This window comes from Rattus rattus, chromosome 11, assembly GCF_011064425.1.
Source record: "Rattus rattus isolate New Zealand chromosome 11, Rrattus_CSIRO_v1, whole genome shotgun sequence".
In the NCBI taxonomy this organism is placed as follows: Eukaryota; Metazoa; Chordata; class Mammalia; order Rodentia; family Muridae; genus Rattus; species Rattus rattus.
Window position 1 is genome coordinate 75214615 of NC_046164.1, and position 27115 is coordinate 75241729.

At 44.2% G+C, this 27115-nt stretch overlaps 1 protein-coding gene across 1 annotated transcript in view; it reads left to right on the top strand.

The window, feature by feature from the left end:
• Positions 1-1666: 1666 nt before the first annotated feature.
• Ogdh (oxoglutarate dehydrogenase) overlaps positions 1667-27115 on the top strand; it is a 66073-nt gene continuing 40624 nt past the window's right edge. The window contains 4 exon segments of the mRNA XM_032916969.1: positions 1667-1691; positions 8567-8814; positions 20766-20957; positions 24246-24348. Coding sequence (XP_032772860.1) covers positions 8593-8814; positions 20766-20957; positions 24246-24348 — 517 coding nt within the window. The 5' untranslated portion in view covers positions 1667-1691; positions 8567-8592.

The window sequence follows — 27115 nt, forward strand, 5'->3', positions numbered from 1 at the left end:
TTTTTTTTCGAGCTGGGGACCAACCCAGGGCCTTGGCGCTTAGCTAGGCAAGCTTTACCACTGAGCTAAATCCCCAACCCCTCTCTGTAACTTTTTAAAGACGTATTTATTTCATTTATATGAGTACACTGTAGCTGTCTTCAGACACACCAGAAGAGGACATTGGATCTCATTACAGATGGTTGTGAGCCACCATGTGGTTGCTGGGAATTGAGCTCAGGACCTCTGGGAGAGCAGTCAGTGCAGTGCATTTAACTGCCGAGCCATCTCTCCAGCCCTATAACTCTTTATGCAATCCTGATAGAGGAATTTGAATACCTAGGCTGCCTTGAAGCTGCAATAGCAAGTTCTAACTAAGGGCAGAGGAATCTTGGCTTCTTAGGCCTGCCTACAAGCGATATCATCTGTAGGGCGATAGACCCGAGGTCCATGCAAGGACAACTCACGGATACCATTGCTGGTGCTTCTGTCCTTGTACTGTGGCCTGTCACTGCTACCAAAGCTTGAAGAGCTTCTGGCATACTCGTGACTTCTATTTCAGTAGGGCAAAGGGACTCCCCTGTCAGCTCACTCAGCGCTGGTGCCACTGCCACACACATCAAGAATAAACTGCCTCAAATCATAAAGTATTTTGATAGTCTGTATTACTGCCCATCAAAAACCTTGAGCCTCTAATCTGCACTCTGTTAAAAAGAGAAACGAGTGGGGAGTTAAAGGCCCTGAGCATGAAGCTGGGCATGGTGACTTATATCTATAGTCTTAGCAAAATGGAGGCAAAAGAAACAGGGGTTCAAAGCCAGCCTACATTATGAATTTGAAGCCAGGCTGAGCTGTATGCCATTCTCTCTAACAAAGGACAACAACAAAAGACATGAGTATGAAATGAGTCTCCTTTTTGAAACTTAATCCGACTACGTAGCGTAGCCAGGGCTGCCTGCAAGAACTCTATGAAGTCCATCTTAGCCTCCAATTGGTCAGTTTTTCCCGGTTCTGAAATTACAGGTGTGTATCTTGAAACCTGGCTGAATATTTTTGTTTTTGTTATTGTTTTTTTGTTTGTTTGTTTGTTTGTTTTTCAAGACAGAGTTTCTCTGTGTGACTCTGAAACAGTCTTTCAACAGCACCGCTCCCTGACTGGTAGGAACTGGTAAGAACACTCAAGTCACATGTTACTATACGTTAGGCCTCTCTAATCTTCACAAAGACTCCTGCAAAACAAGTGTTCAAAATAACCGATTTTGTTATTGAAATTATTTTGTGCAGTGATAAATTTTTCCAACCCAACTATTATTCAATGCAGCTTGTTTTGGATACAAAGCCGGTGGGCCTCAAAGTCACAACGCTCCTGCTTCGGCTCGCCAAACGCTGCAATTATCGGACTGCATCACGCGCCCTGATTTACTAGGTGCCTAACAAGCTTTGGAAGCTTCTCACGTGTGCCTTCTAATGACAGCCGAAAGGCAGTGAGCAACAGGCTGACTTTGGCCAGATGCAAAGTTCTGCATTGGCGCGAAGCCCGAGCGACTGAAACCCAATTCTGTGACGTCATGTTACGCCCACAAGCCTGTCCTGCAGGCCGCTCCTCTGGGGCCGGGCTACGCGTTGACGCCACACGCCGGGGCGGGGCCGAGAGTTTGGAGCCCGGAGTGGGGTGTCGGCGCCTCACTCGGGTGGAGCTGAACAGGAGACAGGTAACCTTGTGCGGCAGACGGGCTCCGTCCAGTGCTGGGAGGCTCGGCGCTTGACACCCGGAGCTCGCGGCCGAGGGTGAGGCCAATTCGTCCTTGCAGCCGGAGTGCCTGAGTGACGGGTGTGAAGCCGGACGGAGCCGGGCTGGCGGAGGGCGGCGATGATGGGCGGGGGACGAGGCCTGATGGACATGCATCGTAGCCAATGGAGTGGCAGGGTCCGCCAGGCGGGCGGAGATTGGCGGACGCGGACGCGCGCCGGGGGTCGCGGGGCCGAGCGCTATTGGCTCTGGTGACGGAGCCGCGAAGGCGGCGGGTTAGGGTGTAGGTGGCCCGGCGGCCCGGGAGAGCCCCAAGGTCGCGGCGTGTCACGTGGCCCGGTCGCTTCCTCCGGCCCGCGCGCGTTCTTTTGTCCTGCGTGCTCTGGCCCCAGCAGGCCGCCGTCCCCAGTGTTCGCCGCGCCCGGTCACGGCGCTGACCTTGGTGCCTGCGGCAGCCCCACCTGCCGGTATGAGGTAAACCAGGCTGTCGGCCAAGGTGACACTGGTTTCCCTAGAAACACCATCCACGCACCGCTTTCCTCGCGAGAGTGTGTGACAGATGTGAGTTATCCTCTGAGTGACTGGGAAGCCTGCTACCATGCCCTCGCATGAGTTACCAGATCTTGTTCCTTTTGCCCACCGAGCACTGTGCCAGTCTCTGAAATGACAAGTTCGGGAAGAGTCATCACGTGGACACAAGTGTTAGACAGGAGAGCGGAGGGTAGGGCATAGGAATCTCTACACGGTGAAGGAGCAGGGTGAGGTGTGGAGAAAGGGGATTAAAGGTAATGAGAAGCGATGGGCTAGGTGTTGTGCGCATGCGTAACCCAACTTCCTGACTGTAAGATCAGAAAATGGCGGCGTTAATCATCATTGGAGGGTGGAGTTTTAGACCCTTGACGTCAAAAGGTCACTCAAGGAACACCTCTACAGGCCCCAGTAGGGTCAGTGGGGTCAACCAGTTTTCCATTGAGGTCTCTAAGTACATAAGTATCTATGTGGTAAAGCTATTGCGAATGTGCAACGGGGCTTCGTGACCTTAAGTAGAAGCATGTAACTAAAAACAGAAGTAAATTTTTTTCCCCAGCTTTTCTGTGGATTTCATTACCATTAGAGGCCCTACTTGTGTCTGTACATCCTGTGCTCTGACATTGAGCAGAGGACGCCGTTGGAGTTTCTCCGTTTGTCTGAGCCTCTAGCCTTGCCCTTGAAGGTGGAACCAGGTAGATTACTTTAGTAAGTGGCATTAGGATGAGCGACACTATAATTGTCTTTTTCTACCCTTGGCGCTTTGCATCATATATTATGCAGCTTCCTTTTCTTTTAATTTAAAAAGTTCCGTTTATTTGTGAGTAGGGAGACGTGCATGTGTGACAGTGCTGGTATAGATGTCACGGGGCAACTTGTGAGCTCTGGTTCTCTCCTTTCATCCAGTGGGTTTTGGGGATTGACCCCAGGTGGTCAGGTTTGGTGACGCCGATCCATCTTGCAGGCCCCTGCTTTCTTTCTTGGTATATTGCTTATCTCTTTGGTAGGTTGATATTTTTATTATTTATGTGCCTTTCAGTCCCTGGTAATTTCCTTTTCTGTGCTGTTTATTTTACCAAATAGTAATGGGCTATTCTTGGAAATATGGTTAATATTTCCATTAAATGTGTGTTTTCAGCCCTACTTTCAGTGTTACCTGTCTGGGAAATGATACTCTTGTAGACAAGCATATACTTCATTCTGTATACCTGCCTATCAGGCTTCTCCTGAAGAGGTGTTAGGATTTATAGTGATATGTTAAATTTTAATTCTTCCATTTTGCTTATTTTCTTCTAATATCCTGTCTCTCTTTTCTTTCTGCTGACTTCCTTTGATTTATTTTAGCATATACAACCCAGGCTGGCCTTGAGTCCATGGTTATCCTGCCTCAGCTTACAAAACGCTGGGATTTGCAAGCATGCCTCACCATACCTGGCAGAGTGTGAGTGGGTGAGTGTGTATGTGAGTGGGTGGGTGTGTGTGTGAGTGTGTGGGTGTGGGTGGGTGAGTGTAGGTGTGGGTGGGTGTGTGAGTGTATGTGAGTGAGTTTGTGTGTGGGGGGGGTGAGGGTGGGTGTGTGTGTGAGTGGGTGTAGGTGGGTGTGGACAATTTTAGAATGTCACTTCGTTTCTAAAGAGATCCAGCATGGATCCCCGGGATCCCATTTGGGTTGTCCTACTTGGGAGCAAGTGCCTTTATCAAAGTGCTGGGCTTTCTTGGCCGCTTTTGTTTGGTGATTTCAGATTGACAGTTCTGTTCCTTCAGTATTTGAAAACTGTGTCAGTTTTTCTTGTTCTTCTAGCTTTTGATGAGAATTATATTGATTAAGTTTTTCTATTCCCTTGAGACAAGATCTCTCACACTGAACCAGGAGCTAGACTGACAGCAAACCCCAGTGGTTGTCCACTCTCTGCCTCTAGAGATTTGAACTCAAGTCCTCGCATGAGCAAGCACGCTCACCCACTTAAACAATCTTCTTAGGCCTTTTCCTTTTAGTGTTATTTTTGTGGGCATCCAGCATTATTGTAGCAATTCACAAGGTTTTCATAAGTTGATGTCTTCTGTAGTGCTTGGCTTTAGCATCTGCTTATCTTCTTAAATCTGTTTGCTTAAGTCTTTTACCAAATTAAGGATTCTTGTTGTTGTTCTTTTGTGGTTTTTTTGAGACAGGGTTTCTCTGTGTAGCCCTGACTGTCCAGGAACTTGCTTCTTAGACTGGGCTGGCCTCAAACTCAAATTTCTGTCTGCTTCTGTCACCCAACTGCTGGGATTAAAGGTGTTTACTACCCAACCTGGCCCTATCCAGTAGTCCTGACAGCTGTAATATATTGGTGCTAATAATATTAAGTCAAGAAGTTATGAGAATTTATCTTATCTATTGATTGATTTATTTATTTTTGAGGTAGGGTCTCACTGTGTATCTCTGGCTGGCGTGGAACTCAGTGATCCTCTGGCCTCTGCCTCCAGGTGCTAGGAAAAAAGCACCCATCACTTCACATGGCCCTTAGATTTCTAAGCAAATTAGAGCAGGGTCTTCCTGACTGCCAAATGTCAAGGAATGCTGTCTCATGTCTAAGAACTTGTTACTACAGTAGTTATGCGTTCCCCAGTAAGAGGAGTGTGCTCTCATTGCTGGAATGAGGCTCTCAGCCGATTGTTGTTGGAGTAGAGGTTCCTGATTTGTGTTTTGACATCACTGAGGATGGGACTGTGGTGCTAGGACGATTGTTTAATTTCCCATCTTGCTTCACCTGTCACTGTCCTTTGGCTTAAGAGCATAGGCTTTGTGGTTCCTGTTCACACATCTTAGAGCTTCTCTACTAATTAATCTGAGACATGTGACACAAGGGGAGTGCTCTGTCTGTTTCTCCAGGTTCCAAGAGTCAAGGTTCAAGTCTGTTTACTTCCTCTGTTGACCCTTTCACAGACTTTTGTTTTAAATTTAACATTTATGTTTGGGGCTGAATTTAGCAAGAAACAGGAAATTCTGTATGTCAACATTTAATAAAATGTTGACAGATCATCATGCTTTCTATAAAGTTTTCACTCTTTAAAAACATATTGTGTTTCTCTTTGAAATAGGTCTAAGTAACTCAGACTGGTCTGGAAATCTACATGTTCCAGTCTCAGCCTCCATACTGCTAGGATTACAATATGCACCATTATGCAACACCTCTTAATGGTGCCTCTCCACTTCCACCCTTACCAGTCCACCTGCTTAGACCTTTGCAGTCTTGGGCACCTCTGATGCTGCTAGAGAAAGACCACAGCAGTCTTCAGACTTAGCTAAAGAAGCTTGCTCAGTGGTCTGACTTTCGAAGTGCTCCTGGATGAAAGCCTGTAGTTATGTAGTAGATGGGCTAAGTATGCTGGTATGCTAAGTAATGGAGACACTCTACTAATGTTTTAGATGTTAGAGTAGGGGTTGGGGATTTAGCTCAGCGGTAGAGCGCTTGCCTAGCGAGCGCAAGACCCTGGGTTCGGGCCCCAGCTCCGAAAAAAAGAAAAAAAAAAAAAAAAAAAAAGAAAGAAAAAAAAAAAGATGTTAGAGTAATTGTCAGACCAATGTAGTTGATGTTTACTTATCTTGGACCCTTAAATTTCTTAGACATCTCTGTTGGCTTCTTGTAAGCTATAATTCTTTAGTCATAAAAATACTTGAAGAGGGCTGGGGATTTAGCTCAGCGGTAGAGCGCTTACCTAGGAAGCGCAAGGCCCTGGGTTCGGTCCCCAGCTCCGAAAAAAAAAAAGAACCAAAAAAAAAAAAAAAAAAAATACTTGAAGGTATTTACAAAATGCTGTAATGTTTGTATTATAATTTTAAAAAATGAGAGAGAAAAGAGTAATTTACTATCTCTTTGGTTCAAAGAGACAGAACAGGTCAGGCCTCGAATGTAATGCTTACATAGCAAGTTGGTGTCATTGATACCTGTGGCACTCTCAGTGAAGTGCTTACTGGGCATGGACCTGGGTGTGGTAGTACATGCTTGTAATCCTAGGGCTGGGAGGCAGAAGAGGGTGGATCCCTGGGGTTCCCTGGCCAGCAAGCCTAGCTTATTTGACAAGTTGTAGACGAGTAAGCTACAGGGTCTCCAAAAAAGAGTACAGCACTTGAGGAACAACATCAGAGATTGACCTTGGGCCTATACACACGTGTGTCAGTGCATGCACCTATATGTACACATGTTTTTATTTAATATATACCCATTTAATAGATTATATCTAGTATATAAGTGTATATAGCATATATATGATATATATATATATATATATATATATATATATATGATAACATTTAAATGTTCCAGTTTCCAGAGTGCTGGGTTTGCAGGTGCTGGTTTTTATGCAACACCTCTTTTTTTTTTTTTAAAGACTTATTCATTTATAAGTACACTGTAGCTGTCTTCAGATACACCAGAAGAAGGCATCAGATCTCATTACAGATGGTTGTGAGCCACCATGTGGTTGCTGGGAATTGAACTCAGGACCTCTGGAAGAGCAGTCGGTGCTCTTAATCGCTGAGCCATCTCTCCAGCCTCTATGCAACACCTCTTAAAAGTGCCTCTTCATATCCACCCTCACTAGTCTATCTGCTTATTGGCACCTGCTTAAATATTTAAGTTTATCTTTCTTAAGGTTATGCCATTTAACACTTAAAAATACATTTTTCTTGGTTCTGTTCTTTCCTTTTCTTTTTTACTCTCTCAAATATTAGCATTCCAACTGCAGTAGGTTTCTGATTTCTAATATAAGGCCTTGCCTATGCTAGACAAGCACTGTACCTTTGAACCTAGGCCACTGTTTCACTTCATCTTTTTTCCCCCAAATAAATCTTCTCTTTATTTTTTTTTTCCTCTGTGTGGTTTTCTTTTTTCTTTTTTTTTTTTTTTTTTTTTTTTTTTTTCGGTGCTGGGGATCGAACCCAGGGCCTTGCGCTTCCTTGGCAAGCGCTCTACCACTGAACTAAATCCCCAACCCCCTCCTCTGTGTGTTTATGCCATGTATATGCCTGGTGCCTGTAAGGTTAAAAGGAGGTGTCAGAGTCCTTGGGTCTGGAGTGGCTATAAGTTGCCCTGTGGGTGTTGGGAATGAAACCTGATTTTTCTGAAGGAGCAGTAGAAGCTCTCTTAATCATTGAGCCAGCTCTCCAGCTCCAGTTTTACCTCTTATAGTTAAGACTTGGATTTGTTTTGAATTTTGTGTGTAAAGGGTTCCACATCTTTTTTCTTTTTCCCTTTTATTATTTATTTATTTGTTTGTTTGTTTGTTTGTTTGTTTTGAGACAGTCTCAATATTTAGCCCTGGTCTGGAATTCAGTTATCCACCTGCTTCTTTCTCCCTCTTCCTGGTAATAAAGGCATTGTACCAGCACTCCCCCACTGATGTATTCTTTTTGTTTTAATTTTTTAGTTTTTTAAAAATTTTATGTATGTATTTGGCCTGCATGTCTGTATGTGTACTGTGTGCATACCTAGTGCCGTGAGGTCAGAAGAGGACACAAGATCCCCTGGAACTGGAGTCACAGAATGTTGGGAGCCATATCAATACTAGGACTCAAACCTGGGTCCTTTATGAAAACCACAAGTGTTCTTAATTGCTGAATCATCTCTCCAGCCCTAACATATTGTTCTTAATGTATTAGGCAAAGTGCCTGGTATCTTAAGACCTGTCCACACTTTTCTTACCATACATGTAAGAGAGAAGGCTGAAGGACAGGCTGCATATACTAAGCTAATTGTAATGTAAATCTCAGTGCGAATAACAAGCAAGTATTCTGGTCATTTTTAGGTAGACTGTTGTGCTATTTGCCAAAGGACAAACTTTATGATGAGTCATTTTAAGGAGGGTTTGAAGCTCTCTAGATATTTGTTCTGTTGGAGCCAAGCTTTCTCTGGCATTTTATATTTATTTCTCCAGGGTTAACTTACTTGAGGATAAGCAAAGTCAAATTCTTCCACTTGCAAGAATACTAAGAGCACAGAGAACCCTTGATAGTTTCTGGATTCGTTAGAAAATGCCATTTTGCAGTTAACATTTATCCTTATTGTCTTTCCTGCAGTCATTCATATCTTATTATTCCGATGGTAAGGCTTGCAACTCTGCCTACATCTCTGAGACTAGTCCAGGCATCTTCGGGGATGTGGGTACGCCAGTTTGACTGTCATGCTCTGTCTTGCTCTTGGGCGTGTGGGCTAGGCTTTGAACAGGCTGTTGTGAACACTTTTTAAGCTAGTTTCTCTTTCCTGAACAGCTGGGCAAGTTTTATCTCTTTAACGTTCTTTTAAAACTTTTCTATTTTCTTTTAAACAGGTATTTGTGGAAGGCTTCAGGACAAAATGTTTCATTTGAGGACTTGTGCTGCTAAGTTAAGGCCATTGACAGCCTCCCAGACTGTTAAGACATTTTCACAAAACAAACCAGCAGCAATTAGGACGTTTCAACAGATTCGGTGCTATTCTGCACCTGTAGCTGCTGAACCATTTCTTAGTGGGACTAGTTCGAACTATGTGGAGGAAATGTACTGTGCCTGGTTGGAGAATCCCAAAAGTGTACATAAGGTAAGGCTCACAGAGTAGTTCCTCTGCTCTGGATGTTGGTCAGATGCTCACTGACTGCCAGGTAAGTGAGTGTATCCACAAGAGTCAGTGGGCAGGCAGGCGGCTAGAACCAGCACCATCCAGCACGGCAACTGCATCAGACTCCGGGTGGCCTCAGTGGAAACCACAGTCCTCCTGAGTGATATCCAGCAATGAGCGCAACACTCAAAGCACACGGTGAAACCTGTGTAACCCTTCAAGGATATGAGGAGATACAAGTGTGGTCCTGCGAACACGTGAGGAAGCACAAGACTGGCCCCCCTCCAGGATCTCCCTGAAAGCTGCTTTGGGATGAAGCTCTCTGAAGAAGGAAAGTCTGTGGGAAAGAGTGGGACCTCGAGAGGCTCCTCCATCCTGACCACTCCGAGAGAACATGCGTATTTGTGACATTTTAATTCACCACATGGACTTCCTATATAAACAGCTGCTTAGATCCTTGTGTTTCTATGTTTCTCCTGTCTTTGATTTCTCTGTATCGTCTACGTGGGCACTTTTCTTCTTAGACCTTTTTCTTCGGTATTTGCCTGGACCCTTTCTGAGGGTGACTAGTTCAGACTATGTGGAGATGTGCTGTGCTTTAAATTGGAGAATCCCAAATCTGCCGTGTTGTATCCACCTCCCCTGGCCTGGTGCAGGCATCTTAGTAGTGCCAGAACTGCTTTGTTCTGTTCGTGGCCAGTGCCTGTTTATGGGTATTGATGGTCATTTCTTAGTTTTTGGATATAGAAGCCAGCTTGATGCAGGGGTGCAGTGTGGTGCAATGGTAAGAGTCTCTGTCCCACAGCTCTCCCCCTGCTCTCCATCTCTGAGTCTTTGGGAGAATGGAGGAAGTGTCACAGTCACCATACCGTCTTCATGGAGGCCGTGCTCCGTCATGATACTGTCTTCACTATGGGCTGGGCCTGTCTGCACTATTGAACAACAGTCATCTCACCCGAAGGCAGCCTGTATCCATTTACCTGTGACAAGGTTTTTAGTTTTGTTTATTTATTTATTTATTTGTTTGTTTTAAATTCAGGACTTTATCGTGCAGGAGGGAGGACCACACTTTTACTACCTCCCCCCCAAACTTTTTTAAAGATTTATTTCTTATATATAAGTACACTGTAGCTGTCTTCAGACACACCAGAAGAGGGCATCAGATCTCATTACAGATGGTTGTGAGCCACCATGTGGTTGCTGGGATTTGAACTCAGAACCTCTGGAAGAGCAGTCAGTGCTCTTAACCACTAAGCCATCTCTCTAGCGCCCCTCCCCCCCAACTTTTTAAATCGTTACTTCTCTGAAATTCCTAGCAACACTCTTCATGTTCTTCTTGTGGACTTTGAAGAAAGTGTAACCAGGGAGCCTCAGAGCTGCGTAGTCCAGGCTAACCCAAAATGTGTTAGGTTGTCCAGGTTGTCCTCGAGTTCTGAGTCCTCTTGCTTTTACTGCTGTGGTGCTGAGATGGCAGGGCATACACTGGCATTCCTACCTCCTAAAGAGGAGATTTTATGGGGGCATGATAGCTTTTGTTCTCTAAACAAGTGGACAGTATTCCTTGAAAAGGATTTTGTTTTGGTTTTCCCTTCTCCCTCCATGGTTCTGGTTATTAGAGAAAGCAGCATGTGATAATTTGGGTGAGAGGGTATTGAAGAAAGTCTGTCATGACACCTAGAGTGGGACAAGAAAGCTCAGCCACCATCTGCTTGGCCCCCATAGAGACTGTTGGTTGTGGGGTTGGAGTCTTGGGGTCAGTATGAGCATTTCTTGGAAACACTGTTGGGAGGGGAATAGTATACATGTAAGAGATTTTGTTCTCTAATTGAAGATGTGTGCAGGTTGAAGGTCCTTGGAGCAGAGTTTATGCCCTTATCTGTCACTAAGAGTTTGAGTTACTCTTACAAACTCAGACATTGTTCTGTCCCTTCTACCTATGGAACAAGGAGCAAGAGGGCTGATTGAAGGGCTGGGCCCACTAAAGATCCTGGTTGTAGACTGACAGGACTTTGATCTCTCTCCTGCCTTGTTTACAGCTCTTGAAATCGTATTATGTACACATACAGTGCATGCACATTTTTTGAGTGATGACCCATAATTTAGGTCACATTTTCAGAGATACCTATGACTATAGAATGTTATGTCCCGCAACCTTAGAAATACTTAATTTTATTAGAAAATGCTTTGGGGCTGGGGAAATGATCCAGTTGGTGAAGTGCTTGGTATACAACCATGAGGACCTAATCACACAAACGCTGCCCTCAGCACAAACCTAAAAAGCAGCATGTACCCATAATTCCAATGCTGGGGGTGGGATTAGAGGGTCCTTGTGAGTTTGCCTAGCTAGCTAGCTTAACTAACTGGCAAATTCCAAGTCTAGTAAAAGACCTTGCCTTAAAAAATAAGATACAAAGTGTCAAGGAAGACATCCTATGTGAGCTTCTAGCCTCTGCACACATGTATGTGTATGAAAACAACATGCATACACGTATATACAAAAGAATACGGGTGTAGCTCAGTTGGTAGAGTGCTTGCCTGGCACATAGAATCCTGCTGTCAGTCCTGAAGCACTTTATAAACTGTGCGTGATGATGGCAAATGATAATCTAAGTGTGTGCTTGGGAGGCAAGAAAATCAGAGAGTTAGAGGACAGCACAGGCTGGGATACATGAGACAACTGTCTTTAAAGGAACTAGAGAGATGGGTCTGCAGTTTAAGAACACTCGTTGCTCTTGCAGAGGACCTAAGTTGAGTTCCCAGCAGCCACATGGTGGCTAACCACCATCTGTAATTACAGTTCCAGGGGACCTGACACAAAAATAAAAAAAAAAATAATTCTTTAATCTCCAGTATCAGAAAGGAGGTTTTGAGGTTCTTTTTGGTTTGGTTTGGTTTGGTTTTGCTTGAGACAAGAGTCTCTGTGTAGCCCTTGCTGTCCTCCAAGTGACAGATTGAGAGGAAAGGCTCTCAGACAGGATAATATTTATGTTCAAATGGAATCTAAAAGAAGTTTCATAATTAAGTCAAAAGGTACTTGCTTATTTTGTGTTTCGTTAGGTACCATGAGTGTGTGAATCCTCTTCAGTAGGAAAGTGAGACTGACCAGGGCAGCCTGGAGAATTCAGGCCAGGGGGAATGGAGAAGCTACTCTGAGGACTACTACATCTTTCAGGACATGCTTTAAAGCAAAAATAAAAACCAAAAATCAGAATAGAAAGGGAGAAACTGAACTAGATCTTAAGGGAAAGGTAAGCACCAAGAATGTAGAGAATTGAGTTGCTCAAGGGCAGTTTATCTTGAGCAGCCAGAATGCGCTCCTTGTGAGAAAATCAAAGAGCTACCTTTTTAAGTCCAAGAAACAGCTCTTTTTTTTTTCTCACATGGCCCTAAGGGGCCAATGCCAGTGTTTAGAAAGTAGAAGATATCACATTGTACAGCCAGCCTGTTCAGCCTTAAGGCTTCCTGTACTTTGGCTTCCTCCCCCCATTCAAGGCTTTCTTTTTTTTTTTTTTTTTTTTTTTTTCTTTTTTTTTCCTTTTTTCAGAGCTGGGGACCGAACCCAGGGCCTTGCGCTTGCTAGGCAAGTGCTCTACCACTGAGCTAAATCCCCAACCCCATTCAAGGCTTTCTTGAGGCAGGTCTTAGGCCCTTGAGACTCTTGCTTAACTCGGTGTTTAGATTGTGAGGAGGTTCTTGAAGACTTGAACATTCTACAAGAAACCTCGATGCTCCCCTTAAAAGTTCCAGTCACTACTGTGAGGACAAAATTGGTTGGTACTTACCCAGGTAGGCCCTAGCCAAATCAGCACTGGTAACTACAGAATCACTTTTCAGTGGCCTCATGAGTTATGTCATGTGCAGATAAGGGCCCTTTCCTACAGAATGTCTCAAGTCTGCTTAAGAGAAGAGTGTGGTGTGTTGCCTAGAATACCTCCCTATGGGAGAAGCCTGGTTTCCAAGAGCGTTAGTATAACAAATCATTCCCAAACTACCTTTAAAAAAAAGTTATTTTATGCATATGAGTGCTCTGTTTTCATGCACACCAGAAGAGGGCATCAGATCTCATTACAGATGGTTGTGAGCCACCATGTGGTTGCTGGGAATTGACCTTAGGACCTCAGGAAGAGCAGCCAGTGCTCTTAACCACAGAGCCATCTCTTCAGCCCCCTCCCCCGACTACATCTTTTTTTTTAAAGATTTTATTTTTATTTTATGTATGTGAGTACACTGTCACTATCTTCAGACACACCATAAGAGGGCATCGGATCCCTTTACCATGTGGTTGCTGGGAATTGAACTCAGCACCCCTGGAAGAACAGCCACTGCTCTTAACCTCTGAGCCATCTTTCCAGCCCCCAACTGCATCTTAAAGTGGTATCAGTGTGATGTATTTCCTGATTGAATCAGCTGAAGGTCCCTGGTCTCTCATAGTAGTCCCATGTAGCCAAGACATCTCCAGGTAGGGTCTGTGGAAGCCTCAGTAATAGCTGGTAGTAATTGCTGGCCTGCTCCTCAGTTGCAGTGTAGGGAAATTCCAGTTATAAGGAGTGGCTGCAAAGTCCCCAAGGTCTGGGCTCAGGTCTCATACTGGTGCTCATTACATTGGTTGGAGCACATTGAGAGACAGATTGTACTCCTGAGAGATGGAGAGGCAGGAAATGTGTATGGATGGAAGATTGTGTAGGAATGAATGGCTAGCTGCCAACCTGCTTCTCTGGTCTGATAATGTGGCCCCCTATAGTTCAGTACAGCATGCCTTAGGTCAGCGGTAAGGCAGCTTTACTTTGTTACTCTTAGGTATCCATCACAATTTAATTCACATACCCAGACAGGAAGTTTAGAAACCTGTCACCGTACTATACAGTAAAAACAACGCTATTGGAATGAAGCGTGCATTTTTACTGACATCTAATTATGATTGCCCTAGTTTTTTGTTAGTTTGGTTTTTGATTTTTTTGCCTACTGTGTAACAATACTTCAGCCTCAAGAATAGTAGGATTACAGGGGTCTCTGGTTTTCACCGGCTTGTTGGGATGGGTATCAGTAAGCATGGATCACAGCGTACCATGAGATGGGGTGGTAATGGGCAGTGGTCCTACCCTGACTGGGGAAGAGGCTTCCTGCCCAGGGACTGACGGAGTGGCTAGAAGTGTTCCAAGTTCTGCTCTGCCTCTTAAATTCTTTTGAACATTTGTAGTCTGCCTTTTCTCTGGCTATTCTCACATTGGTCTGAGACCTGTTCATATAAGGTAGTCACATATTCACACTTGAAATCATTCCCAGGACATTTTCTGGAAGAACTCAAGCTCCTACCAGTCGGAACAGATTCATAGGTTTGGAGGGGGGTAGGTAGAGAGCATAAAGCCAACCTTGTCTGTGTGCTGTGGCTAGGACAGCAGGGCTTGCCCCTCGATGTAGCATGAGCTATCCTGTAGGTAGGTGACATTGGGTGGACACTGGGTCACTTAGGGAGCATCTATCTATCTGCCTTTTCATTGGTCCAAAAGCTAAAAGGAAGCTTTGTTCTGGCTTTCACCCATTTCCCTGTAGCTTATTGATAACAGTAAGTATAATTGCATTTGAACTTAATTATTGAGGGTATATTTGATAGTGCTGGGCTTTATCTAAAATTTATCAGTGGTAAGTAGGCCTTTGAGCCTGTCCCACCCCTATCCTGGTTTATTGTCACATGCTCTTGGTTAGTCCTTGGCTGGCACCAGTACAGAACTACTAAGTGCCTTTGATTTTTCTATAAATAAAGTAGGAGCTAGATTTCATTTTATTTCAACCATAGTATTAAAACTATTTGCATTTGAAATCTGCTCTGTTTTAAGTCATCCTAGCAGAAAGGTTATAACCCTAAGCCCACTTATGGGAGGTTGGCAGGAAGATAGGAGCTCCTCTTCTGCAGGCTCCCTCCTGTTAGCTTTGGGTAGCAAAGGTTACCCAGTGTTCAGTGCTGACTTTCCACGAAATGGTTAACCACTGTGCCCCCAAGTATTGTGTCCCAGGGCCTGGCTTCAGCACAGCTTCCTGACCTGGTTCTCCAGTACCATCTTACCTTCTGCTGTGGCTATTCAGTGGTCTTCGGCTACCTTCATTCTATCTTCAGCTTCCTTAGGTCCCACCTGCTCTGCAAGCCTTGGGCCTGAGGTGCTTTTTTTTTTTTTTTTTTTTTGGTTCTTTTTTTTTTGGAGCTGGGGACCAACCCAGGGCCTTGCCCCTAGGCAAGCACTCTACCACTGAGCTAAATCCCCAACCCCCTGAGGTGCTCTTTAAATGGGCACCCTGTCCTCTCAGCATTTGTATACACTGTACATTCTGTGAACTCACATAGTTACTTTTCTTGTCTTTCTTGAGACTAAGAAGCTCATTTCAATTTATCTTCTTGTTCCCAAAACCTTAGAGCATGATGCAGATATTAGCCTTTAATGAATGTTTCTTGAATTGGACCAGAAATGGATTTTTTTTTCTTTTCTTTTTTTCAGAGCTGGGAACCGAACCCAGGGCCTTGCACTTGCTAGGCAAGCGCTCTACCACTGAGCTAAATCCCCAACCCCCAGAAATGGATTTTTAAAAATTGTTTTTACATTTATTTTGAGCGTGGGGGTAGGTGCCATGGTATGCATGTGGAAGTCAGAGGACACCTCTTTGGAGTTGGTTCTTTCCTTCCACTGTGGGTTCCAGGGATACACTCTCAGATTGCCAGGCCTGGCAGCAAGTGCCCATAGCCACAAAGAACAGTATGTGTACACACACACACGCTATACAACTCTTTTTTTTTTTTTTTTTTTTTTTTTTTTTTTTTTGGGCTGGGGATCGAACCCAGGACCTTGCGCTTCCTAGGCAAGCGCTCTACCACTGAGCCAAATCCCCAACCCCTATACAACTCTTTTAAATGAAAAAAAATGTGTATTTTAGACTAGTGCAGTGGATCAGTTAGTGGAGCAAAGACCTGAATTGAGTCCCTTACATCCATGTAAAGAGGCACAGTGGTCAGTGCACACCTTAGTCCCATCGCACCTGAAGGGGAGGTGGAGACGATAGGATCTCTGGGGCTTCCTAGCAAGCCAGCCAACCGCACCAGTGAGCCCAGAGTACAGTGAGAGACCCTGTCTGAAAAGGTTGTGGTAAAGAATATTTGTTGAAGATGATACCCCTGACTCCCATCTCCACATGCACACACTTGGCCTAATTTGCATATGCATGATTGTGTATGCATACATGTATCATATACAAGAAAAAGAAAACAGCTGTGTAGACTTTCTTAGAATTCCAAAACCATTTATGGTGCAGAGACTGGTGCTCTGAGGTAGGCACCTCTTCTACCTGTAGCCCCTGTCTTGTCCAGAACCAGTTTTCCTGACGGCTACCTGTGTCATTTGTAACCTTGCCCAACTACCATGTGACCTTTTAACTTTTTTCTTTTTATAAACAGCTTCATCTCTCATGAAATTTGATTGTTGTGAACTTTGTACGGTCTAGTACTAATCTAGGCAAAGAGACAGATGTTTTCCTCATTTTATTAATTGCAAAACATGCCAAGTAAGAGATTCCAGAGGCAAATGACCTCAGGAATGGGTGTGGTGGACCTGGGGACAGGAGCACAGGTCAGCATTACCCAGAAGCCAGAGTCCAACATCATCTCTGTCTTGGGATCAAGAAGCTGTTCCTGTTGTAGGAAGTGAGGTCGCATTTTCCGGGGAAGCAGCTGCTGCTGTCCTTTTTAGCTTCTACCTGGTACAGGGAGACATTTCTGAGGTAGAAACTGCTGCCCTTGTTAATGTTGACCATGGACTTTGTTCAGGTGTTAGCAGAGGTAGTGAAGGAGGGAAGAACTGGTTCAGAGAAACAACTGAAGGGGTCGCTCAGGCTTCTTCACTCACCAGAAGATTGGGGTTGGCCAGGTTCTTGTTGATGCCACCACTGCTGCTACTTTTTTTTTTTTTGGTTCTTTATTTCGGAGCTGGGGACCGAACCCAGGGCCTTGCGCTTCCTAGGTAAGCGCTCTACCACTGAGCTAAATCCCCAGCCCCGCTGCTACTTTTCTTAGTGGGTGGCCTTCTGTCCTCCAGTTCACACTGAGCAGGGATTGGGGGCTGGGGGTGTGTGTGTGTGTGTGTGTGTGTGTGTGTGTGTGTGTGTGTGTGTGTGTGTGTGTGTGTGTGACATTTTTCCCTTGAAGTTTTTTGAACATATACAAAAGTTTCCTCTTGTGCTGGCCAGACACTGATATCTCAGTGGTAACATGGGACTAATGATAAATACATAGTGGGGCTGCTCTCCCTCTTTCCTTGCAGGACACTCAAGAGAACTGAGATGGACCTGGGTTGGTTGGTTCGCTTCCCTGACCTGGCTCTAGTACCAGCAGTTTGTGTCTATTATCTTTTTTTTTTTTTTTTTTTTTTTTTTTTTTTTTTTTTTTTTTTTTCTTTTTTTTTTGGAGCTGGGGACCCGAACCCAGGGCCTTGCGCTTCCTAGGCAAGCGCTCTACCACTGAGCTAAATCCCCAACCCCTTGTGTCTATTATCTTAATTGAAAATCTCTGCAGTTTTTCTAAACACAAAAGAAAGTCACAGGGAGCTGGGTGGGATGCCACCATCCCCCACTTTTTACTTGTGTGCTTGGGGTCTGAACTCAGGTCTTCATGCTTGTGCAGGAAGCACTGAGCCCTGACCTTAGCTTCCCTACCTTGTTTTTTTAGACAGGGTCTTTTTGATTAAACTGGTTGGTCAGCAAGCCTCAGGGATAATCTTCACCTTCCCAGCATAAGAATTACAGGTGTGGGCTGGAGAGATGGTTCAGCGGTTAATAGCACTGACTGCTCTTCCAGAGGTCCTGAGTTCAATTCCCAGCAACCACATGGTGGTGTAATGAGTTCTGGTGCCCTCTTCTGGCATGCAGGCAGAACACTACATAATGAATAAAGCTTAAAATTTAAAAAAAAAAAATGCAGGTGCACAGGATCTTACATGGCTCTTTTATTATGAGAATCAAACTCAGGTTCTCATGATTATGTATCAGTGGAGCTGTATCCGCAGCTCTAGTGCTAAACTCGTCTTCCTGTCTTTTAGTCTTCTGAGTAGCCTGCAAAACCAGGCATGGTGGCATACCATTAGAATTCTGACACTCTAAAGGAATGGAAGCAAGAGGGTAAGAAGTTCAGAGCCATCCTTGGCTGTGTAGCAAGTTTAAGACCACCTGAGACACATGAGACCTGTCAGAAAATAAAAGAAGAAATCATTCTTGGCATTTAGTTTAGTAGTAGAGAGCCTGCTTTGTATGCGAGGCCCTGGGTTTGATTCCTCAGCCCTGCAGGCTGCTATGAAGGTAAGAAGAAGATGGTTTGGGCTGTACTGTTCTTCACGGGCCACTTGCTGTCAGGGTTGGACTAAGTAAGCCAGCTTCTGTGGCTTGTTTGGAGTGATAGAGCCTTCCCGAAGGTCTATATAGAAAGAGCTGCTTGTTAGTTCATGCAGTGCTGGGTGGGAGAGGGTTGGATTATCTCCTGCCCAGTTTGCTGCTACATTGGAGAGGCTTTTACTGAAGGCCTGTGTAGGCCAGGGAGAGCTAGCTAATGATTTCCTGGACTGTGTATTATGAGGATAGGCCACTAAACCATGTGGTCCATGGTCATCTCTTCTTTTAGAACGAGGATAGACACCCCCATGTGCTGTCATTGATCACCTCTGCTTCTAGCACAAGGATGGACAGTTGAGGTTCTCTGGTCACCTCTGCTTCTAGCACAAGCACCTATAGCCAAGGTATGCAGTCTTTATTAATGTCTGCTTCCAGAAGAAGAATAGACAGCCAGAGTATGCTGTCATGGGCCATTTCTGCTTCCAAGACTAGGGATCTTGGTTGGACCTGCTGGAAAGGCTCCACGCAGTCAGAAGCACCTGGGGATTTCCATCGAGTTCTTGTATAGTCACCCTTTAGATGCCTCATGTAGAGCCTGACAGGGTCTGAGTGGGATGCTAACAGTCCTCTGTTCCATTCCCCTCCACCACCTCAGTAGAAATTTTGTCTTCTCTCACATTAGAGAAAGAGCCAGAGTGAATTTTGGTGGACGCCAAATTGATAGAGGAAGATTGAGATCCTGGTTTTGAGAAATTTACATCCTGAAATTGCAAATACTTGATAAGCTCCTTTGAAAGGAAAGTTGTAATTCTTATGATGTTCCACACAATCAGCTTAGTGTGAGTGTTTCTATAATAGGTTTCATGGTGGGGATCTGAAGATAACATAAGACCTCTCTTCCCCATTGAGTTCCCAGTAATTAATTAACCAGAAAGCTTATAATTGTTATAAAAAATGTCATTGGAGTATAGTCTATAGAGTACAGATGTCATTTTAAAGTACAGTCTTTACCATATTCATAAGGCTGTGCAGTCATATTCCCAGTGTTTACTGTTTGCTTGTTAGGTGTCGAGAGAAGGTTTTACTGTGGAGCCTTAGTTTACCTTAAACTCATTGTAGACCAGGCTGGCTTCTAACTCACAGAGACCACCTTGCCTCTGCCTCTGCAGTGCAAGAATTAAAGGTGTGCACCACCACGCCCGGCCCAAATGGTTGTGGTGTTTTGTTTTGATTGTTTTCTTTCCTTTTTAAAGATGTATTTATTTTTATATGGATTGGTGTTTGTATGCATGTACATCTGTGAGGATGCCAGATCCCCTGGAACTGGAGTTGCAGACAATCGTGAGCTGCCATGGAGGTGCTGAGAGCTGAACCCAGGACCTCTGGAAGAGCAGTCAGTGCTCTTAACTGCTGAGCTCCCTTATAAATTGTTTTCAATGAATACCAAAGGAATATGTTCTTACTGTGGCATTTCAGAAAACCTTTCATAAATATTTTAGAATGAGAGACTATCCTGCTCAGTAAGAGTTAGTAAGGCTTTTGTGTAGCTGCAGAGCCTCCTGGTTTATATACCAAGAATTTATAGATTCATAAATCAGATGTACCTGGTTAGCATTATGAAAGAGCTAAGTCTACAAAACCCAGATGACCAAATTGGGTGGGGATAGGTAGGATGGTCACTGGCAGATCACTTGCCTAGCATGTTTAGGGCCTGGGGTTTGATTTCTAGCATGAGAAAACAATTACTTTATGAAGTCATCTTTACCAGTTGCCCCAGGCACAGACAGAATCCCTTTGATAGGCAGACATCCCCATCTGGGAGTGTCTGCAGAGATTGCAGGAAGGCAGCACAGAAGTCCAATAGAATAGTCTCATTGCAGAGGAGGCAGTGTCTGAGCTTTCAGAGGTGTGCTATGGTAGCATGAGCCTGTAACCCCAGCACGGGAAGACCAAAGCAAGGGGATCTTGAATTCAAAGCCAAATAGTAACTCCCATAGTCAGAGCCTTCCCTCAAACTCACCATCCCCCCCCCAAAAAAAACCTTGTCTTTTAACAATTTATTTTTTTTTCCATGAAATAAGTCTTCATCTCTGTCTCTAAACTTATAAGGGGCTATTGAGATGGCTTAGCAGTTAGGAGCACTCAGAGGCCTTAGTTTGGTTGCCAACTCCACATTGGGCAATGAATAACTACCTGGAACTACATTTCTAGGGCATTCAATACCCTTTCCTGGCTTCCACAGACACACACATGGTATACATACAGATAAGCAAGCATGCACATATACACAGAAATAAAAATAGGCAAAAATTTAAATATATAAAATATATATAATATATTAAATATAATTATAAAATATATAAAAATGTATATATCTTTAAATATTTTAAAATTTACATCTTGTGTAAGGTGGGTTAAGTAATATATAATTTTCAATACAAAATGCAGGGTAGATTATTGAAATCTAAATAAAAATAGGAATGTAAGGACACGGCAATGTTGCCTTCTTGCAGAGGACAGTTGTGTATGACATTTAAGGAAGACTTGGGTAACTGTGCTTTTTTTGTCTTTAGTCATGGGACATTTTTTTCCGAAACACCAATGCTGGAGCCCCACCGGGCACTGCCTACCAGAGCCCCCTCTCCCTGAGTCGAAGCTCCCTGGCTACCATGGCCCATGCACAGTCCCTGGTGGAAGCACAGCCTAACGTCGACAAGCTCGTGGAGGACCACTTGGCGGTGCAGTCTCTCATCAGGGCGTATCAGGTGAGCAGGGTTGTGACGTCGTATGGAGTACAGTGTTCCCTGGCCCTCTCTGGGTGTGCATTGTCTTACTTCTCTTCCAAGTCAGCTGTTTCCTCTTTGCTTCGACCTTAGTGAGGCTAAATCAAGTACAAGAAAACAGAAGCAAGACGTCTAGTTGAGCAAATCTTCAGCTTTAAGGTCTGTCTCATAATAGCCCAAGGCAGGTCAGGATATCCGCAGGCATGGAAAGTGAGGTGCTCGCAGCTGATGAGAGGGCAGTGCTGTGGGTGGATTGCTGTCCCATCTCAGTTAGCAATTGAATAGTGTGCAAAAGTAAATCCCCACAGTTTAGAGACGGAAGCCAGAGGGTGGAGAAGAGGAACTGAGTCTGCAAAATGCGGGTGAAATGAGGAGGCCATACCTAAATTCTGCCAGTAAGCAGCCAGCCTCACACATATGGGCAGCAAGACTGACTGGGCTTTTCCCTGTCCATCCTGTATCCAAGCACAATAAGCAAAGATCTTCCTCATGCCCACTTCTGTTTGGAAGCCAGAATTGAGACATTAAAATAGACACAAAGAGGAAAAGTACAGAAAAACAAGCCAAGCAGCTTCCTTCTAGAAGCTCCAGTGGGAGTGAGTCCAGGCCCCACAGCCTATTCTAGAATGGATGCTGGAGCAGCAGCTTGCCTTGAGCTCTTGCTTCTGCCTCATGCTTCAGTTCCCTATGGTGGTTGCTCAGGACCATCCTGGGTCCTCAGTCTACTTCCTGCCATGCTCTCCCTTGAGGACTCTTCTTGGGACATGTGTGCTTACGTGGGAAGAAGTACAGAATGCTGTAAATACTGTAGTCCTGACTATATCCTTCACACAGTTGGCTACAGTAACATTTTGAATTTGGTTCTCCGGTGACTTCTCAGCACTTGCTGATCTTATATTGCTAGCAAGAACTTGTGACAGAAATATCTAGAACTTTAAAAAAAAAAACAAAAGAACAAAGGAAAACACATGAAGGAATTTTCTGAGCATGATGACTGACACACACTTTTAATCCCAGCACTTGAGAACCAAAGGCAGGTGGGTGGATCTCTGAGTTTCAAGTCAGCCTGATCTACAGAGTGAGTTCTGGGCCAACCAAGGCTAAACAGTAGACTCTGTCTTAAAACTAATTACATATTTAAAAAATTGAAAAATGGATAGGATTTCCCCACACTATCCTGCTGTTGTAGTAAATATTTAATCCCAATTTGGGGTTTCTACCCTGCCTTTGATCATTCTGTTCCCAGAAGAAAAACATAAAACTTTACATTTATGATAAGACTTTAAGGCACTAGAGCTGGGCAGATGTCTACCCTCTAAGCTAGTAGTCCACCTCCCTATCAATAGCCCCAAGCTACATCTGCCCTGTTCTGCCTGGGCCACTGCAGCCCAGGCCCTGTGGCCATGTTTTCACCATTCACTTACCCCAAGGAGTCTTCTCCTCGCTCCACCTTGTCCTCTCTCATGGTCCCTGCCTCAACCAACCTCCCCATCTCTCTTCTGCCCAGCTACAGGCTGTAGGCATCTTTATTGACCCATCAGGGATAAGTTGGGGGAAACTTACAAGCATCACTGGGTCTAAGTAAGGATCTCCTCATCCCTGAGGCAGCCAGGGTCAGTGTTTGGCGTACACAGCAACAGACCAAACCTCATCAGTTTAAATTAAGGAGCAAGGTCTGTGCAGCAGAAGTTGGTAAATGTGAGCATTCACCTATAGGCCTAGACCTTCGGGTGCAGAATTCAATATTGTAATACATAGCAACAGAATAAGCTCAACACCCTGTCCATTTCTGTTTTGATGGTGTTGGAGGTTGTGTACAGCACATAGATATAGGTGTGGTTTGTAGGAACTCTATCACTGAGCTAGTTCCCATCCTCTGATTTTTAATTTTGTATTATTTTATGCATCTGGATATTTTGTGTACATGTATATATGTGCACCACATGTGCCTGGTGCCCATAGAGACCAGAAGAGAGCATTGGGTCCTCTGGACCTAGAGTTGCAGGTGGTTGTCTGCCCCCATGTAGGTGCTGGGAATGGAACCTGGGTCATATGGAAACTCTTTAAGTGCTGAGCAACCTCTCTAGGCCCATCTTCTGTGTTTTTAAGTAGTTCAAATCAATTGCTTTTTAATCCATGCAGTAGTCATTAGGCTGTAACCCCTACTCCTTCACACGCAAAAATAGACAGATAATGTAATAATAATATATTGTAAGCAAACCTTTTAATAAGATGGTGCCTTGTTTATACCCCTTTGAGTCATAGCCTAAGCTTTCATTTCCCTCCTCAGGGAAGTAATTGTCTTCACACAGGAGTAACAATTCTCCCAGCATATCTCATTTCTATTGATCTAGAAAAACTGTAAGGATCCCAGGATCACTTTTCAAATATCCAAGTTTATTATAACTTGAGAAATTTGTTCATCTTTTTATCCTCATAAAAGAGCAGTTATACGCTCTGTGTATGTGTGTGTGTGTGTGTGTGTGTGTGTGTGTGTGTGTGTGTGTGTGTATTTCATACTGGGAATTGAAGCAATGGCTTTGCTCTCCATGGAGCTTGAGCTGTACGTACCCTTAGCTCTCTTTATGCTGAGACAAACTCTAACTAAGTTGCCCAGATAGGTCTCAAATTTTTGATTCTTTGCCTCAACCTTGTTTGTAGGTTAGATTATAGGGCTGTGCTACCAGGCCCAACTCATAGTAATGCATTTTAAACTGTTCTAAACTGTTCTAAAAACAGTTCTAAACTGTTCTAAACTGTTTTTAAAAAAAAAACAAATTCTGGGGCTGGAGAGATGGCTCAGAAGTCAAGAGCCATCTTGACTGCACTTCCAGAGGTCCTGAGTTCAATTCCCAGCAACCACGTGGTGGCTCACAGCCATCTGTAATGAGATCTGATGCCCTCTTCTGGTGTGTACTCATGTAGTCAATAATTCTATTGTATGGGTTCATTGAGCTATGTTCCTGTCTAAGAAAGATTTGTATGAATTATAAGTCTTTTACCCCTCCCCACAGCTCATTGGATCTGCTTAATGACTTGCTTGTGTTATTATTCCAGGTCAGGGGTCACCAAATTGCAAAACTTGATCCTCTCGGAATTAGTTGTGTAAATTTTGATGATGCTCCGGTAACTGTTTCTTCAAACGTGGGTGAGAATTAATATGTAAATGCTAATTTTAATGTAATTTTACTTTTTTTTTGCCCCTTCCCTCTTTTTTTTCTCCTGTCCTTTTGTGTGTGTCCTTCCCTCTCATCGTTGGCCCACTCATAGATACGAGGGCACCATGTAGCACAGCTGGACCCCCTGGGGATTTTGGATGCTGATCTGGACTCCTCCGTGCCCGCTGACATTATCTCATCCACAGACAAACTTGGTGAGGGTCTGCGAGCAGTCAGCTGCGCTGCTTGAGCTCCTCTCGCTGTGCACAGCCTGTGCTAGCCAGGACATCCAGACAGGAGGGAAAGACTCTTAAGTTTCCTTTGTTCTGATCACTTGAAATTCAGCAGTAATATAGTCTTAGTGTATTTAAAGATAATATTTATCTCAATTTTCAGCCAGATTGTTTTAAGTCTCAATCTGGAAAATTTTTTTTCAAAGGAAGGTTCTGTGGTACCAAGAAAACCTGGCCAACTGCTTCAGACAGTAGCTCTTCTGACTCCAGCTTTTCACATCCTGCACAACACTGCCTTTCATAAGGCCACTGATGAGCCTTGCAAGGCTGCTGTTGTCGCGACTGTCCTGTTCTGGAGTGTGGTGGGGCCTGGTGGGGCTAGAGGGTGTTCATATTCCAAAGGAACCAGTTCCAGAGCAAGGTGTGCTATCTGGGTCTCCTGATTTGTAAAAGCTGGTGATCACACTGAGGAAACTTTGGGAGACGTTCCCTGCAGCGTCAGGAGACCAGGGCCTTGGGGAGGTGCATGTGTGGAGAATTGGGGTTTTGTCACTGTTGCCAGAAGATATGCCACCCTGTACCTGCTCCTCCTTGTGAGGTGAATGGCATTGCAGTGCTCACTGAAGCTGCTTCCAAAGTTAATTTGCTTATGTCACCATGCTGCTAACCTGTACTAAAGAAACAACGATGTGACTAATTACGAAATGACCAGAGTGCTCACAGCAGGCACCTTGCATGCTAATGAATCGATGATCACCAACTTGCTAATACTCTTGGGGAGAAGGTAAAATTAGTGTCCTTGAAGGCACTTTGAGGAATAGTTTCTGGGGCGTTGCACACACCCTGTGGTCTTCCAGGCATTGGTGAGTTGTAACCAAGGATTTGGATATTAATCAGCTACAGTTAGACAGTGGACATTATTGATGTTGGAATTGGCATTTACAGCTTATAAATTGTTCTTTCATTTTCAAAAACACTCATGGATATTACAGGATTTCCTCCATATTATATACCCTTTTAGCAGACTTGGGAAATATGTAGAAAAATAAACATTTTCTTTTTCTTGGTAATCTACACAAAAAACTTGTATTCTCAAAAGGTATAAGGTGGTATTGGGCCAGTCACTCAGTGACTAAGAACACTTGCAGTGCAAGCATGAGGACCTAAGTACAGCTCTGTGTAAAGCCACATGCAAGGCCACATGAGCATGCGATGCCAGCACTGTAGAGAGATTACTGGGGTTTTGTTGTTAGCCTAGCTCCAGGTTAAGTGAAAGACCCCATCTCGAGGAAATAAGGCAGAGATACCCAATGACCTACTCTGTACACACACACACACACATTGAGTGAACGAGGGAGGGGGTGTAGAGACCTCTCCCACCAGCAAACAAGCATGAAAAGAACTTGTTTATGGTAAACTCCAAAACAGAAAGTTATCCATATTGGATAAGAGGAATTCTAACTTCAATGGCTTGCGTTAAGGAAGAAATTATGAGCCAGGAACCATGGACAAAGACCAACTACTTGAGGCTAGCTAGATGGCTCGACAGGTGCTTGGTGCCAAGCCTGACAGCCTGAGTTTGGTCTCTGGAATCCGCTCTGACCTCTACACTTACATCGTAGTGTGTACACACAGACAGACAGACGTTTAGGTGACAGACACCCAAGCTGGCATTTAGATGACAGACAGACAGACAAGTAAATGTAAAGACAGTCTAACTTCTGTCTACCTAGTGTTGGAATCAGATTCAGGATCGGGGTGTACTTCCAAAGTCTGTCTCCTTCCAAGTGCTGGCATTAAAGGTTTATGTCACTATGCTCTGGATGTTCAAATAGTTTACAGAACCCAGCAAAACACTTGCATGTATTTACCACCTTGTTATAAAGGCTATTTTAAGAATGTAAATAATCAGTCAGGTGAAGAGAAGCTGAGGGCAAGTCTGGAAGTGTCTCAGGTACTCTGTAGCATGGATTTGGAGTGCACCACCATCTTGGCATGTAGACAAGATTCTGTTCAGCTGTCACATGTTTCACAGTACATAGCCTGCAGTACACTATCCTTGTGGGTTTCTGTGTAGACTTTATTGCACGGGTGTGATCAAAGCAAGGACCGGCATGCTAAAATGCAGTTGGATACCAGGGACTTAATGCTTACATTTTTTTGGCATTTCTTCCTCTCAGGCATAGGGCAGGAACCTTCTGAAATGAGGCCTGAACTTCGATCAGAGGTTAGATCAAAGATGTTATGGTCTATTGTGATAGGAAGACTAGGGAAGATTAAGGATCTTTATGTTCTACCTTGAGAAAGAGGAACTCTGTGTCTGCGGCCTAACTTGGGGAGAAAGTTATGAGTCAGGAACCATGGACAAAAACATAAATATAAAATATCATGGGAGGAAAGTAGAGGAACTCCTGTGAATCTGACCAAATAGGGCCAAATTCTGGATGTAGACTTGGGTGTGAGTTCAGCCTTGCTCTGGGATTCAGTGATGAAAATTTTGTGCTCATACGACATGGTCTCTTTGCATGGTTTCTAGGTGTTCTTAGTACCTTCTCCCTCTGTGTCATCCTTCCACTAAGTGGGAATCCCAAGACTCTTCTCTCTCCTGTTTGTATCATATCAGTTCAGTGACTACTCTGAACCTTCTCCTGTAGGGTCCTCTTCATGAACTTGGTTCAGAGTGAGCCGCTGACTGTGGACTTCTTACCCCACTTGTGAACAGAAGCCCTCTAGGAGCCTCCTCTGAGGA